The 17795-nt window shown below is 45.3% G+C and overlaps 1 protein-coding gene across 1 annotated transcript; it reads right to left on the reverse strand.

The window, feature by feature from the left end:
• Positions 1 to 10884: 10884 nt before the first annotated feature.
• On the reverse strand, positions 10885 to 13069 carry LOC147890377 (uncharacterized). Its single transcript, XM_087390899.1, has one exon. The coding sequence runs from the start codon at positions 12923 to 12925 to the stop codon at positions 11072 to 11074; it is 1854 nt and encodes a 617-aa protein (XP_087247025.1). The 5' UTR covers positions 12926 to 13069; the 3' UTR covers positions 10885 to 11071.
• Between the last annotated feature and the right edge of the window lie 4726 nt (positions 13070 to 17795).

The raw sequence follows: 17795 nt of genomic DNA on the forward strand, positions 1-17795 counted from the left end.
TGTCGAAATTCCACCACCCCCTCCTCTGGATCCCGCCCACCAACCCACCCAACAAGCTACCCAACCTCCCCTCCCTTGAACAACATTGCCTGACTATTCTTCTAACACCTCCAACACCACCACTGCATAGCATGGGACCTCCCCGTCCATCTCCTCTACAACTTCGATGGACCTTCTTGATGCAGTCTTCAACATGCTGCTCAAGGCATCAAATTTTGTACAGGTAGAAAAAGTGACAACGCCAATAGGCACAACGGAGCCGGAGCCCATGCCCATTGTAGATGACGATGCTCCTCCTACCTCCCCGCCCAAAGATGTCCAGTGGTGCCCCGACTTGAAGTCATTTTAGGAGCTGCCAGACAGTGCGCTGATGCATCATTGGAAGCGCCAACTTGAGGGATCCCACCTCCATCTATACAAAATCCTAGAGGTGCGCCCCCTCACACAATTCATCACACAATCCTTTGACAACTAGCAACGTGCGCATCCAAAGTGCACAAGAGGAGGATATAGCCTTGCCCCTGATGCTCGAGTCCCAATGATCAATGTAGATGCCAGTCTACTGCCACACTGGTGACTCCCCTTCTTGAAGCTGGAGAAATTTTGGTGGTACTACCGTAGTGCCTACATTGATCGATGCATCCACCCCCTATATATGCCCATGGAATGACGATGGACTTGTACGAAAACAATACATCTGTGCTCAACAGATAACAGGATCTCATATGCAAGAGAGAAAAGCAGATAGTATGGAGAATCAAAAATTTGAGTACTGTAAAACTGATACAATAGATGGCGCTGCCTCCCAGCCCTGCGCTCCTATGTGAGAAGCTTCAATGGCATGCTGGAAACAATAGAGGACGGAGGTTGGATGCTAAGGAATCAGGGTTGCTATAGCCAGTGATGATAATGGGCTTCATAGGCTTGCTCTTATATAGCCACCACTCGTAGTCGGTTAGACTCAATTGGGTGACCGACCCAATCCGCCCAAAACAATCGACTGGGGGTCGGTCCCAAAATAGGACATCGACCACACAATAGAACCATTCGGCCCACAACCATCCAGAATCATCTGGGGCTCCAAACGGGCCCCTCAACCCAAGAGTGCACTGCCCCAGGAAATGCTTCATCTACCCTCAGTGCGATCAGTCATGGGATGCCTTCCCGCACTTGCATGTAGCCTAGTTGGCAGTGTGCCAACTCTGTCCAGCCATTAGGCCACACATGGCCCCCATCTGGTGTCCAAACCAGGACCTACCGGATAACCGAGCTACTCAAATGCCTTCTCCTCATATGGGGGGCTTACAAGTAGAGTTAGCTGGTTCCCGCGTGGTTACACGAGAGTGGAGCATTGATATCCAACACCTCCCCTCAATGTCCACCCGCAAGTGAACTTACTTTTTCAGGCCAATGCCAAGTCAATGAAGATGCCTCTCCAACAAGTCTCTTCCAAGAGCCTTCATGAAGATGTCCACAGCATTCTCTGTAGTCAGACAGTACACCAAGTCGACCTCTCCATCCATGATGAGCTTGCATACAAAGTGATATTGAATCTCAATGTGTTTTGTGCGAGCATGGAACACAGGGTTCTTTGCAATCGCCATGCAACTCTGATTGTCACATGATAACTATGTAGGCTTGTTCTGCACTGTAGCCATGTCCCCCAAAATCCTCCTCAACCATTGCCTCACAAGAAGCAAAACATGCTGATTTTGTACTTAGCGTCGGTAGAAGAAAGAGCAACTGTAGGTTGCTTCTTGCTGACCCATGACATAGCTCCAAACCAAGTGAGAAACAGTAACCTGTCACTGATCTCCTGCTGTCCACGTCTCCTTCCCAATCCGAGTCACAAAATCCGGTCAAGATGTTGCTCTTGGTATAGGTGATGCCATAATCAAGTGTGCCTTTGATGTATTTCAGCACCCGCATCCCTACCCTCCAATGGTTTTCTCGGGGCTTATTGGAAAACCTACTTAGTACACCAGTTGCAAAGCTGATGTCTGGCTGCGTGTTGCACAAGTAAATCAAGCTACCCACAAGCCTTCTGTACTTCGCTTCGTCCACCAGTGGTGATGAATCCTCGTTTGAGAGCTTCACGTCAACCTCCATAGGGGTGCCAATTGTCTTGCACTCAACCATGTCAAATGCCTTCAGTATCTCTCCAACATGTTCAGCGAGACTTCAGCTGTGAGATGATCTGTTTTGGCTCTTGCCAAACTTCAATCCCCAAACATAAATGCATCAGTCCGAGGTCTGTCATTTCAAACTCTCTTCCTAGCAACTTCTTTGTCTAAGAGATCTTCTCTTCATGGTTCCCTGTTATGACAAGATCGTCCACATAAAGGACCACGATCATACACCTGCCTCCTTCTCTAAAGATATACAAATTTGCATCAGATGGGCTCCTCCTGAACCCGTTTTGCAGAAAGTAGGCATCAATCTGTTCGTACCACGCTCGTGGGGCCTGTTTCAACCTGTAAAGTGCCTTCTTCAGTTTATAGACTTTACCTTCTGAATCGGGGATCTCAAAACCTGGTGGTTGTTCCACGTATACCTCCTCCTTGAGATCTCCATTCAGAAAGGCAGATTTTACATCCATCTGAAACACGGACCAACTTCCCTGGGCAACTAACACTGCGAATTGTGGTGAGTCAACGAGCTGTGGGAGCAAAAGTATCCTGATAATCAAAACCATGTACTTGTGCCAATCCTTTTGCCACGAGCCGAGCCTTGTACTTATCCAACGTGCCGTTGGACTTGTACTTGGTCTTGTACACCCACTTGGTGCTGATTACCTTGCATTTTGGGGGTCGATCCACAAGGTCCCAAGTGTTGTTCTTCATTATGGAGCCATACTCCGACTGCATAGCCTCCATCCACCTATCATCACCCTGTGCCTCTTCAAGACACTTGGGTTCTTCAGCATGGATCACCTCTGTCATCAAAGCGTAGTTGACCAAGTGTTCCTGTGCCCTTCTTTGCTCCTCTAGTATCTTGGACCGCCAGCGGTGTTCGGATGGTTCCTCCTCAATGGCTGGAGGTTCTCTGCCATCCAAAAGCTGCTTTACCCACTTCGGAATGGTCATTGCCGTTGTGGTTCTGTAGGCTCTTCTTCCTCTTCTTTATCTTGAATCCTCCCAAGCACCGTTGGGGGAGTTCGGTCTGCTGTTGGTGGTTGTACTGGATGGATATTCTGATCCTGGTTGTCTGGGAAGGAAGCATCCTCCTCCAATTGATGCGGCTATTCTGAGAAGACCACATCGCGACTTACTATTACCTTCTTGGTAACAGGGTTATAGAGATGGTAACACTTCGCCTCTTCACTGTAGCCCAAGAAAATACATTTCCGGCTCTTCGGTTCCCATTTGGTCCTGTTAGCATCAGGGACATGCACAAAACAATCACATCCAAAAACTCTGAAATGTGCAGCTGAAGGTTTCTTACCAAAAAAGGCCTGCAGTGGAGTCATCCCATTCACAACCTTCGTGTAGCTACGATTCAGAATGTAAACTGCCGTGTTACATGCTTCAGCCCAAAAAGACTTTGGCAAATCTTTCCCTTTCATCATACTCCTGCCCATTTCGCAGATGACGCGCATCTTGCGCTCTGCTACTCCATTTTGCTGTGGTGTATGTGGTGGGGGTTTTTGCCTCTTGATCCCGTGACTTTTGCAGTAACTTTCGAATTCACTTGATGTGAACTCACCACCTCTGTCTGATCTCAACTTCTTCACCTTCCTCCCCGTTTCTTTCTTGACCATTACATGCCATTCTTGGAACTTACTAAAAGCCTCATCTATGTCTTCAGGAAGTATATCCATATCCTTCTAGTGTAGTCGTCGATCAGCATCATGAAGTAGTAGGAACCACCCAAAGCTTCCATCTCCATCTTTTTGCAGAGGTCTGTGTGAACGAGCTCTAGAGGAGCCTTTGCCCTACTGGCCTCTTTAGGAAAGGGCTGCCGATGCTGCTTGCCCATCATGCAAGCTTCACATACATCGGGTAGATATGTAATTTATGGTAGGTCTGCAATCATTCCACTTTTATGCATCTCCTTTAAAGAACTAAGGTTTAGATGACCAAACCTCTCATGCCACAGCTTAGTGTTGCTCACATCGGCTCGAGCACTAAAGCTGAGAGTTCATAAATGTTGTTGCACCGTGTACCTTTACCAATGACCTTCCCATGAAGATCTAAAATCTGTGCGCCATTCTTATCGAAGTGAACTTTGAGGTCCCGATTTGTGATCGCGGAAACAGACAACAAGTTCCTCTTGATATCTAGCACATAAAGAACATCGGACAACTGTTTTACAACTCCATCTGACTTGAGAGCAATCGTACCTTTTTCTTTTGCTGGACATTTTGCATCATTGCCAACTGCTACCAGGATCTCATTCCCTACTGGATGTAGAGAGGTATACCAATCCTTTCGACTGGTCATGTGGCATGATGCACCACTGTCAATAATCCATAGTTCTATCGTGTGGTCCGCGGCCTATTTCAGGCCCACAGCCATCCGGGATCATCTGGGGCTCCAAACGGGCCCCGCAACCCAAGAGTGGGCTGCCCCAAGAAATGCTTCGTCTACCCTCAGTGCGGTCAGTCATGGGATGCCTTCCTGCACTTGCATGTAGCCTAGTTGGTAGTGTGCCAACTCCGTCCAGCCATCAGGCCACACATGGTCCCCATCTAGTGTCCAAACTAGGACCTACCGGCGGATAACTGAGCTACTCAAATGCCTTCTCCTCATATGGGGGGCTTACAAGTAGAGTTAGCTGGTTCTTGCGTATTTACACAAGAGTGGAGCATTGATATCTAACAAGACTTGGGCCGAATTCAGAGAACTCCAGAAGAAGGATCCCAACATGTTGTACAACTTTCCAAAGTACAACTTCCCCAAAGAGATGACTCGGGAGGGATTTTGCTATGGCCTCTAGTCATTTTGCTACAGCCTCCAGTCAATGACATGTATGGCTCAGTTCCAGATCCCACCGTCGTAGCGGTCCACTTCAACTGCCTTCTCCTCTTACTCCTCCGTGATCTCCCTACCCATAGTCACCGCATCGATGATCGCCTCCACAATCTGAACAACCAGATTATTTTTATGCATGGTACCCTTTTTTGGTGATATCGCTCGTACCTCACTCGCCTCACTCCATGACAGCTGGACCACTATGCAATCCTACAGATAGTCCTCTCCACTCACCTCCTCCAGCGTGGTTGACTCGAGGGCGGATCAGCAACAGGAAGGGGGCATGTTAACATCCATAGAGTACAGTCGAATGTAGGGTAATTAGTGATTAGAGGTGATTACATTTCATGATCTACGTCAACGGACAAGCTCAGGGAGTTTGATCCCCAAATACCCCAAGGCCAATGATTGCAGGCAAGATACACATGGAAGGAGCACAGCTCAAACTTAGGGATTTTGATCCCCAAATATCCCAAGGCCAAGGATTCCAAGCAACGTGCATAGATTGTAGGTTCCAGCTCACACCCCAAGGCTAAAGACTGTAGGCAACATGCACATTTCAGATCTACATCAATGGAAATAGCCATGGAATGAAAATAGCCATGGAAGGAGTACAGCTCAAACTCAAGGAGTTTGATCCCCAAATATCCCGATGCCAAAGCATACAGGCAACGTGCACAGGTTGTATGTTCCAACTGCAAGCTGCTCTTTGGCTCGTGGAAGTTAAGCCTCGCCACGTTTTGAGCCTAATGCATGGGCTTCGAACCCCAAATGACTTAAGGCGTGAGGGCACCCAGGGAGTTTGAGCCCCAAATCACCTAAGCATTGGAAGTGCGAGGCTAACACAAGCGCTATTTGAGGGCCGGTTAGGAACACCTCCTAATGCTAGGCTTATCCCAAGCGCTCTAATATGGTTACCACAAGTGCTATTTCCACTAATAGAGGGAGAGATGGAAAGAATAGCAATATGCCTTGGCACCCTACGGCCCCAAGAGCCTTTGGTTGCAAAGAGAAGGAGAGTGCTAAAAGGAAAAGGGTTGGCCCTCCCTTCAAAAGGTGACATGTGTAAAAGGCCAAAGTGTTGACTTTGGTCTTCATTGTTGTTTGAATATAAGCTCCCTCTTCTCTTCCAAGAGAGTGTTTTGGGTGTTCTCTTGTTTCCATTGTAATGCCCTTGTGTTTGCCACTCCATCCCCCTTCACCCTCCTCTTCCCTTCTCCTTCTCCCTCCCTTCTCCTCTCTCTTATCCCCTCTCCCCCTTCCCTCTTTCTTGTGTGGAAACACATTGCAACAATCCAGAGGCCGCTTGAGTGACACTTGCGAATGGCTCATGCCTTGCATTGCCCTCATAAGGAGTAGCTTGGAGTGGAGGCCATCGGCATCTCTTCAACATCCCCATGACACGTGAGTCACCAGTGAGACCCACACAACAAGATATCGAGGCAAGATACGGCAAAGAAAAAATATTTTTGAAAAAAAAGCAAAAAGCCTAAAGGGGACATGCCACAGATATGACACGAGTGTGCAACGTGTAATTTATTGGTGCAAGAGAAGTGAAATTTCGAATGCAAGTGCAGGAGATGTCAAATATTATGACAGCTTGGTGGCTAGGTGTTTTTCCCCTCCAACTATACACATCACTAACTTGTGCACCCTAAACATGCATAAAGAGGCCCAAAATGACTATAAAAGAAATGGCTTTCTAGCAGGTTTGATGTTGTGTATTAAGAAATGGAGGCACTTTTGACATGCTTATGGGCCCCATTGCAAGAAACCAGTTTGAAAAAAGAACCAATCCAATATGATAAATACCATTGGATTTATTCAAAGAGCATTGCACATGTACGGATTGAGTTTTTCCTATTGCATCCATTTATAGTGAATTAAGCTACAAATATCACCAAAGATCAATGTATTATAACCACCATCAGAAGCTCCATAAGTATGGGGCACATTTTTTTGAAAAATTTACCTCTCCAACCAAATATAAAAGATTTATCGAGCATGCCCTCAAATGTATGTGCACAATTGTAGTGCCAAATATTGGAAACCCCATCAAGCATAGAAAATAGTCTCAATTTGTTGCCTCCTTTCGTACTTTGGAAGCTCAAGGAATGCACTTTTAAGTGAAAAATTGCTTCCTTATATGTGTAGAATAATTATTTGATGTTCTTAAAATAAATTGAATATGCATTATAGTCTATATACATCCATCACAGGCATAATATTATTTGCAATAGTTTTCAAGATTTGCCAGATAGGAGTAACAGGCTTTGGAACAGTCTGCAAAGGTAAACTCAGCGATGGAGTAGCAGTGGCCATTAAGAAGAGCAAGCATGCAAGATCACCAAAAGACAAACAATAGTTTCTAAACAAGGTAAGGATCCTTTCGCAAGTGAATCATCGGCACCTTGTAAAGCTCTTGGGATGTTGCTTAGAGAACAAGGTTGCATTGGTTGTCTTTGAATTCATCTCAAATGGCACACTTCTAGAGCATCTTCAAGCGAAGAAGGGGCAAGCCGCCGCATTAACGTGGAGGCAGCGCCTTTGCATCGCTCTTCAAACAGCAGATGCTTTGGCCTATCTTCATTCAACAGCAGCCAATCCTCCAATCTACCATAGGGATAATCTACAAACATTCTCCTACATGAAGAACTAAATGTTAAGGTAGTAGATTTTGGAATGTCCAAGCTGGCTCCTCTAGAGGATCAATTGCTACCATCCAGGGCACTATTGGATACATTGATCTTGAATATTACACTAGCTTCCAAATCAATGACAAAAGCAATGTTTACAGCTTTGGCATTGTGCTTTTAGAGCTCATCTCTACCCAACATGCTGTCGATTTTAGTAGAAGTTGCGAGGATGCTAGCCTCTAGAACATGGCAGTACCCCACATCAACAATGGGGATTTACAGGGGCTACTTGATCCAGTTCTTGTGGAGGCTTACAATTCTGAAGTTGTGAAGGAATCAATTTTGAGTATGGGGAGGTTGGCAGTAAGTTGCTTAGCAACACGGGAAAGGGAGATACCCACTATGAAGGCGGTGTGGAGAGAGTTACAAAGATTGTGGCTAGAGGCAGATGTCAACTCTAACGATGTGGACTACATGCATTTATAAAATTCACAAGGTGAGGATACTTCCTTGAACGATCCAAGCATAACAACAAGAGGACACTCGGGCATTCATGACATTGAGATGGTAGACCTTCCTGAATCGAGTATGGCTCCTGCATGCTCTCACAGAGCTCCACGAGGGATGAGTTGCCCTTCATGCTTCAGATTAGTGAAACTACTTGATGAAACTCCTCAGTATCTCACTCAAAAGTTGATTCCTGCAGCTTTCACGTCTTCAAGGGAGAAGCTCATCGGCATCATGTTCATCATCTCCTATGCTATAGTCTACATCTCACATCCTCTTCATTTTCTGCACTGTAGACTAGTGGGTGTGCCAATCATAAACCCTCAAGATTCATGTCTAATATAAGGGCCCTTGTTACTTCAGATGACAATATATATACATATATAGCTTTTAATATATTATATTTATATGAATTTTCTCGATATCAAGAGAAGCCTCATTATATTTTGTAGACCCTTGTTGAAATCTAAGATTGTAGTAGGGGCATCTTTTTTAATTTTGTGTCTACCCCCCCTGATGCTTCATTACTAGTTTACCGTTACTTTGTATTTATGGATGTTCATAGTTGTTGTCTTGTATTGTTTCTCTTAACTTGAACGAGTGCCTTGTGAGTTCGCTATTGCCCATTGGCCATGGCTTGAAATGTTCACTAAAAGGAGGGATGCTATTCTTTTCTCTACTCATCACGGTGTGTGTAAAACTCCACCTAATGTTTAGTATGTGCCAATTGTTGCAAAGAAGTTGCTTTCAATCTCTGCTAAGGAACAACATAAAGGTGGAGTTTGATGATGAGTAGGTTTTATTGAGAAATAGACAAAGAAATGTCATTGTCGTTCAAGGGATCAAGGATAGTATTCTATCTCAGATAATGCATTCTTTTCTCTTAGTCAAAATTCAGTGAGTATGTTGTGGCACAACCATTTTGGGAATGTACCACCCACCACATTAGTGGAGCTACATCAAAAGAATAAGGTGACAAGAGGGATCAAGGATAGTATTCTATCTCAAATAGTGCATTCTTTTCTCTTATTCAAAATTCGGTGAGTATGTTGTGGCACAAGCATTTTGGGAATGTACCACCCACCACATTAGTGGAGCTCCATCAAAAGAATAAGGTGACAAGACTTTCCAAGTTTTCCCCACATTCTTCTATTGGCGCAACTAACCTCGAGAGTAGGAAATGACAAGAGCCCTTTCCATAAAGCTAGAAATAAAGACCACACCCTTAGAGCTAGTTCACTCTGACCTGTGTGGGCATATGTCCACAACATCCTTTGGTAGCTATCTATATTTTCTTACCTTTTTGTTGCAAAGAAGCTCTTGTATGGTTGAAGTAGGTCCCTAAGCTTGGTGTCATAGGATTTATCAGCTATTCGCCACTATTTAACTCACTTGGACTCACTATTGGACTCACCACTATTGGGCTCACTTGAATTTCTTGTGATGTCAACCTTTACACACTAGCACAAGATGATCTTATCATGCTCATTGTATTCTATGTTGATGACTTTATCATCTCTAGCAATCATCATCGTCTGATAAGAGATTCACAGATCATGCTTCAAGATGAATTTGAGATATTTTAAAATTGTTAGAATAACAACATGCACAAATATATTTAGACATAAGTAAGCCAAGTTACAATTAAAAAATACATCTGTAAAAGATTAAAATGATAATATATACCAAAATCATACACCAATTAAGAGTATTAGTAAATGATGCGAATGATTAATACTCTTCTTCCAACCTCTTTTTGGTAAATTATTAAAATAATATTATTGATATAAAAAATAAAAAATAAATGAAGAAATATTTAAATAAGAATGAGGCATGCATTAGGCATGAATATAAGAGAAGTGATATATATATATATATATATATATATATATCCAACATTCTTTGGACTTTCTATCCCTTGGCATAGGGTTTAGTAATTTTATGCCATCTTTGGGAAAGGAAGAAGCTTGAATCTTTCTTTATAATCATCAACATTTTTAAACTCTTCCAAAGCACTTTTGCCACATCATTTCATGCTTTTTTGAGCTTCTTCACAACAAAAAGGTAAGAAAATATAGAGAGCTACCAAAGGATGTTGTGGATATATGCCCACACAAGTCAGAGTGAACTAGCTCTAAGGGTGTCGTCTTTATTTCTAGCTTTATGGAAGGGTTCTTGTCATTTCTTACCCTCGAGGTAAGTTGTGCCAATAGAAAAATGTGGGGAAAGCTTGGAAAGTCTTGTCACCTTATTCTTTTGATGCAGCTCCACTAATGTGGTGGGTGGTACATTCCCAAAATGCTTGTGCCACAACATACTCAATGAATTTTCAATAAGAGAAAAGAATGCACTATCTAAGATAGAATACTATCCTTGATCCCTCGAACGACAATGACATTTCTTTGTCTATTTCTCAATAAAACCTACTCATCATCAAACTCCACCTTTATGTTGTTCCTAGCAGAGATTGGAAGCAACTTCTTTACAACAATTGGCACATACAAAACATTAGGTGGAGTTTTACGCACACCGTGATGAGTAGAGAAAAGAATAGCGTCCCTCCCTTTTAGTGAACATTTCAAGCCATGGCCAATGGGCAGTAGTGAACTCACAAGGCACTCATTCAAGTTAAGAGAAACAATACAATACAACAACTATGAACATCCATAAATACAAAGTAACGGTAAGCTAGTAATGAAGCATCAGGGGGGGTAGACACAAAATTAGAAAAGATGCCCCTACTACAATCTTAGATTTCAACAAGGGTCTACAAAATATAATGAGGCTTCTCTTGATATTGAGAAAATTCATATAAATATAATATATTAAAAGCTATATATGTATATATATTGGCATCTGAAGTAACAAGGGCCCTTACATTAGACATGAATCTTGAGGGGTTATGATTGGCGCACCCACTAGTCTACATTGCACAAAATAAAGAGGATGTGAGATCTAGACTATAGCATAGGAGACAATGAACATGATGCCGATGAGCTTCTCCCTTGAAGACTTGAAAGCTGCAGGAATCAACTTTTGAGTGCGATACTGAGGAGTTTCACATAATCTGAAGCATGAAGGGCAACTCATCCCTTGTGGAGCTCCATGAGAGCTTGCAGGAGCCATACTCGATGTGGCGGCGTCTTTGTTCATGAGTGTTTGTATCAAATCCACATCTTGCCGATGCTTTCTCGAATACACGCTCCATCGCCATCCAAGGAGTAAACAGCTCCCAACGGATACGAAGAGAGATGCAGCAACAACTAGCCCCAATCGTATATGACTTGCGTTGTTGCTACTGAGAGGACAAGGCTGAAGAGGGCCACCACAAAGTCCAGGATTGTGAGAAAAGGAGTGGGGATTCCACAGACTGGGAGGTAGCGGAGCAGGAAGAGGCCCAGAGAGACTGTTGTAAGAGACATCGAGATATGTCAAGTTTAGTAGACCCTTGAAGCCAGCAGGAACGTGCCCGCTCAGTCGATTGTGGGATAAATTTAAGAAGGACAAGGAAGGCAGGGACGTGGAGGTGAAGAGGTCAGGCGGCAATTCTCCCTCCAGATTGGTGTCGCTCAGATCGAGGACTTCCAGGTACCGAAAATATGTCACGTTGAGTCTGCGAGGTAGGGTGAAGCCCGTCAGATTATTGCCCACCAGGAGCAGATCCACGAATGTAATGTTTTGGAGAAGAAGTTGCAATGGATTGGGGTATTTCGCTGTGCTTGTCATGCTGAGAGGGTTGTAACTAAGGTCTAGGCGCTCGAAAGGAAATCCATTACTATATTGGCATGTTACATCAAGCATTCCGGCAATGTCGCCACTAAACATATTGCCTGCGAGTCGAACGTCTGTTGCGCATGCGAAACAGATGTCCAGTAGCTGGTGGATATCGCCGGAGAGACGGTTGTTTTGAACCCACAGGTGCCTGATGGAGGAATTTGCAGCAAACCTGATAGGCAGGGGGCCTTCCAGCTGGTTGTGGCTCAGGTCGAGGGTGTAAACTGAGAAATTAAGGCTGTCGTCTGGAAGCCTTCCGTCTAGCAGATTATTGGAAAGATTCAGATAACCCCACAGGCTCCCAGGATGCAGTAGTGCGGCAGGAATGCTGCCACTGAGCCGATTTCCCGACAAATCTACAGTGGCAAAAATATCAGAAGTAGTATTCGACCAAATGTCCGACGGGATCTCGCCCACCAAGCGATTGGATGACAGGTCCAGAAATAGAAGTTGTGGCAGATGCCCAAACCCGGACGGTATCCGTCCCTCTAGTTGATTGTTTCTGATTCCAAGCTCGAAGAGACTCGCCAAATTGGGAAATTGAGACTCGGCAAACCCAGTAAGATTGTTGTTTCCAAGACGGATGGAGATGAGCTTGTTGAGACCCTGCAGACTGGGAACGCGGCCAGAAAGTCGATTGCTGGAGAGTTGTAAGCTCACAAGGTTGGTCAAATTGTGCAGCTGAGGAATCGGGCCAGTCAGTTGATTGCCCGAAAGATGTAGGAACTGCAGGTTGGTGAGCTTGTGGAGTGTGTTTGGAATGCTGCCGGAAAGATTGGCTCCTGAAAGATCTAGCAAGGTGAGGCCAGTCGAATTGCCTATCTCCGGAGGGATTTCAGTGAGCAGAGGGTTCGACGAGAGATCTAATGACTTGAGGCTTTTCAAAGAGGCCAACAGCAGCACAAAAGTGGGGTTGGACAGACTTAAACCCCAGCCGGGGAGAGAGAGCTCGTCGACACTGAGATTTGTGTCGCAATGCACTCCCACCCAGGCACATGGCGTATCGTCGCTCGCATTCCAGGTCGAGAAGTACATCGATAGCTCATTTTCTTCATCAAATTCGATGGCGTGAAGAAGGACGGGGCTTCCACCGTAGAAGAGTGCAAGAGCAAGGAAGTGACGCAGTTGAGGAATAACAAGAAGAAGGGTAGCGCACAAGAGAGCACCATTTTGCCAATCTCAACCACTCACCCTTTCTAATGCCCCTAAGGGTCATTCATATGCCCTCTTATAACTCTTAGGCCTCATTCACACACGTCTAGTCTCCATGTCCGCTGAGTGTACACTCTAAGAGTATCACACCATTGCGAGATGGCTGGGTGGTAGGGTCCCTCGGCGTAAGCATTGAAGTCTCTGATTTCAGATGAAGATCAAGTGGAAGATGGCTCTATTAGGTGAGTGCTTGTATGAGGTATGGTAGGTGAGAGATTAGGGTCCCTCGGCGTGCGCATTGAACTCTCTAGTTTCAGATGAAGATCAAGTGGAAGATGGCTCTATTAGGTGACTAGGGGGCCTTGAATGATTCCTTATATGAGGTATGGTAGGTGATGAGGGCCTTAGTGATTATGCATCTATGGAAATGGTCCTAAAGGTCATATGGCCCTAAAGCGAATGACCCTAAAGGTCATATGGTCGTATGGTCGAGAAAACACCATTATATTAAAGCGAATGGGCCTAAAGGTCATATGGTCCTATGGTTAAGAAAGCACCATTTTGCCAATGTCAACACATCTCAAGTTTCAACCTTTTTTTTAAAGCGAATGGCCCTAAAGATCATATTTCTTAGGGTCAAGACAATACCAATTTGCCAATGTTTACATGTCTCAACCAATTTGAAAGTGAAGGGCCCTAAGGGTCGTATGGTCCTGCGGTCAAGAAAGCACCATTTTGCCAATGTCGACACGCCTCAAGTTTCAACCACTCACTTTCTTTTAAAGTGAATGGCCCTAAAGATCATATTTCCTAGGGTCAAGACAGTACCATTTTGCCAATGTTGACATGCATCAACCACTCACCCATTCTTTTAAAGTGAAGGGCCCTAAGGGTCATATGGTCCTGTGGTCAAGAGAGCACCATTTTGCCAATGTCGACACGCCCACTCACTTTCTTTTAAAGTGAATGGCCCTAAAGGTCATATTTCCTAGGGTCAAGACAGTATCATTTTGCCAATGTTGACATGCCTCAACCACTCGCCCATTCTTTTAAAGTGAAGGGCCCTAAGGGTCATATGGTCCTGTGGTCAAGAGAGCACCATTTTGCCAATGTCGACACGCCTCAAGTTTCAACCACTCACTTTCTTTTAAAGTGAATGGCCCTAAAGATCATATTTCCTAGGGTCAAGACAGTACCATTTTGCCAATGTTGACATGCCTCAACCACTCACCCATTCTTTTAAAGTGAAGGGCCCTAAGGGTCATATGGTCCTGTGGTCAAGAGAGCACCATTTTGCCAATGTCGACATGCCCACTACTTTCATTTAAAGTGAATGGCCCTAAAGATCATATTTCCTAGGGTCGAGACAGTATCATTTTGCCAATGTTGACATGCCTCAACCACTCACCCATTCTTTTAAAGTGAAGGGCCCTAAGGGTCATATGGTCCTGTGGTCAAGAGAGCACCATTTTGCCAATGTCGACACGCCTCAAGTTTCAACCACTCACTTTCTTTTAAAGTGAATGGCCCTAAAGATCATATTTCCTAGGGTCAAGACAGTACCATTGTCACGATCTGTGACGTATTCCTTTCTCTTTCTAGACTTATGGATGGTTTAATGAATGGACACTTGTGGAAGGGTATGACCTTTCGACGGGACACTTGCCCTTTCGACGGGACACTTCCTAATGAGGCACAACCCTTCACAAGAGACATTCTAATGAAGAGACATTCCTATTGTAATGTACCCTCTCATCAAGGGTCACACCCTTCACAAGGGGTACACACCTCTTCATGCACATACCCTTTGGAGTACACACCTTTTCATGTGTGACTCTTCACTCTCTATATAAGAGAGGCCAAATTGTATGGATGACAATCACATCCACCCTACAGATATTCAAGCAATACAGTTATTCCTTGTTCTCTGCTATATCAGTCTCTTTTCTGTTCCTTAGCACAGTTCTAAATATACAGTGGTATCAGAGCAAAATTCGCTCCTGCCTGTAGGAAATGCCCCCCACCTTCTAGCGCTGATTTGATACATTTTTGCTGCTAGAAGGACATCCGTGCACATAGTGCATGGAAGAGATGGAGAGGATGAGCGTAAAATTTTTAAACGCCTAAAGTCATCCTGGCCTCTCCATCTCCCTCACATCACAAGTTGATGTGAATGGACACGACCAAAATCGTGTCCTTCAAGGTGCTTGGGCTGTCCCAAAACCAAGGGACGCGCCTTTTCCACCATGGGACACACCTTTTGGTGACGAGTCTCGACTCCTCACTCATGGGACATACCCCATCGTGGACAAAGGGACATACCTATTCATGCAGGGTCGCACCCCTTTTAACAAAAAGGACACATCCCCTCATGAACAGGTGCACCTATTCCAAGGGTCACACCCCTTCGAATAGGCACACCTCCTAGGCCCGAAGTACCTACAAAAGGGTACCTAGAGGTGTAAAAAAGGGACAAAAATTAAACCCATCCCCTACCCCTAGGTTTACCCTAACTACCTTAGGGTTAAACTAAACCCCCATTTAAATTTTTGGGGCAACTAACCCTTTAGGCAGCCTTAGCGAAAAGTCGTAACTTCTCCTTCAATAAAAGTACGGACGTCCATACCTACGCCATCACCTGCGTACCCTCCTGCGTCATCTCGTCCGTACCTTCCTGCGCCACTTCGCAGCCAGCCGTACGCTTGCGCAGTCAGCCGTACATTCCTGCGCAGGGAGTCCGTACATTTTGTACGATTTTTCGCCCAGCCTGCCGTACAGGCCATACAGCCTGTACCGTACACGCCGTACGGTCAGCGCAGATCTTTATCAGTCTGCGCTGCCAGGCCCTACTTCGTCATCTGCGCTGCCAGTTCCTGTTTCCTGCCAGCCTTGCCTCGCCATTTTCGCTGACAGTCCACTCCCTATTTGCAGCCCTGGATACCACTTTTTTTGACAGTCTACTGCCCTCTCCTTGTTTCACCATTTTCACCCTGCCAATTCAACACCAGTTGCCACATTTCTCGCAATGAAGACAGCCCGTTGACAGCCCGGACCAGACAAGCCTCGAGCACTCTTCGCAAAACACTGCAACATGGACCTCCGGACAACGATTTGTAGCTTTCTTCTACGCAATCACTTGGCAGATTAAAGTATTGCCAGGTGGAGTCTTTCCAATTTGCTTTTTCAGGATTCTTTTAGCAAATTACAGCAAATGAAAGAATCCATATTAAAGCATGGAAACCCCTGGTAATTCACCCGGCCATTCAAGGACACCTCAGGCACCTGCTACTACACAATATCGTGTTCAAATTGCACAGCCAGCCCATTTTGGAGCCTTTGCATCTTGGGTCTTCTGTGTCACGTGCCCTCCGAGTGACTTGGATCACATCCTCTACCTTCTGCGTGAGGCACCTCAATTACATTATTTCCTCAGCACAGTACAGGTTGTGTTCCACGAGACACGAAGATATCCGGAACACGATATTCCTCAGGAGTTTGCTGTTCATTTTTGGAGAGAGTTCTACCCTTCACCTTCGGCATCCCCAGGGTACTCTCCACCTCCTTCAGCTCCCCGATATCCTCCTCTACAGGGTGTACCTTCTCCCAGTCAGTATTTACATCCTGAAGGCACTCCCTCCCCTGGATATCCTCCCCTTCCGACAGCAGCTCCTTACCCTTTTTCAGATCTGTGGACTCTGCTGCCTACCCCTGTCTTATCACGAGCAGTAACACCTTTTTCAGAATCTCCAGTGTTACCTCCGACAGGACCTCCCTTACCAGATTTCCATGGGTGGTTCCATCCTGCCTCGCCTGCCCCCTCCAATATGAGCAACCTCAGGGAGCAGCCCGAATCCTCTTTCAGGGATGGTACAAACTAGAGCGCAAGTTCGCGCCTCTCTCACAGGGATTTCCGACATGTCGCACCGCTCGCGTGAAGCCTCTCCCGAGATTAAAGAATCAAGTCCCAAAAAGACCCCTAAAGGCAACACCCAAAGTGAATCTCTATTGCAACTTCAAATATCTCAGCTTCAGGACAGCATCTCCGACCTGGTTCAAAAAGTTCAACAACTCCAAGATTCTCGAAGTCCAGCACATACAGAGGACGACGTGACGCAACCCGACGACGATGCGGATTCTTTCCCCCCCGAGGTAGAAAATACTGAACTGCGTACTCTCTATCGATTACTTCAAGCTTCCAAAACAAAACGACTTGACGTCAAACTTCCGGAAGCCTACACTGGTCAACGTAATCGCCGAACTGTTGACCAATGGCTCGCCAAAATGCGCATGTATTTTGACACTGTTGACCTCACGGAAGGCAAAAAGATCGCCTTGGCAGCCTCCCTCCTGAAGGATACAGCATTTCTATGGTGGCAAAGACGCTTAAAGGACGGAAAAAGTGTGTTAACTTGGGAACGTTTTGAACACGTGCTCCGTAAGCAGTTTGTACCTGCCAATGCGGACTTCCAAGCATGATCAAAACTTCGACAGTTGGAGCAAACGGGTTCCCTGTCTTCTTATATCTCTCAGTTCACCACATTGGTGCTAGAGATTGATGGTTTAACTGAGGATGATCGCCTTCATGCTTTCATCTCAGGCCTACAACCCTCGTTACGCATTGATGTTCTTAAAGCCAATATCACCACCACAGATGGCGCTATTGCTTACGCGGAGCGCATTACAGATTTCCTCAACACAGGGAAGCAGAGTGCTACTCGCACACAGAACTCTCCTATGGCCAAAGGTGCTCGCC

This window comes from Dipteris shenzhenensis, chromosome 19, assembly GCF_047967505.1.
Source record: "Dipteris shenzhenensis isolate YYH24624 ecotype China chromosome 19, Dip_SZ_1.0, whole genome shotgun sequence".
NCBI lineage: Eukaryota > Viridiplantae > Streptophyta > Polypodiopsida > Gleicheniales > Dipteridaceae > Dipteris > Dipteris shenzhenensis.

Coding starts and splice junctions, on each gene's coding strand:
- LOC147890377 (XM_087390899.1), bottom strand. CDS start 12,925: ATGTACTTCTCGACCTGGAATGCGAGCGACGATACGCCATGTGCCTGG.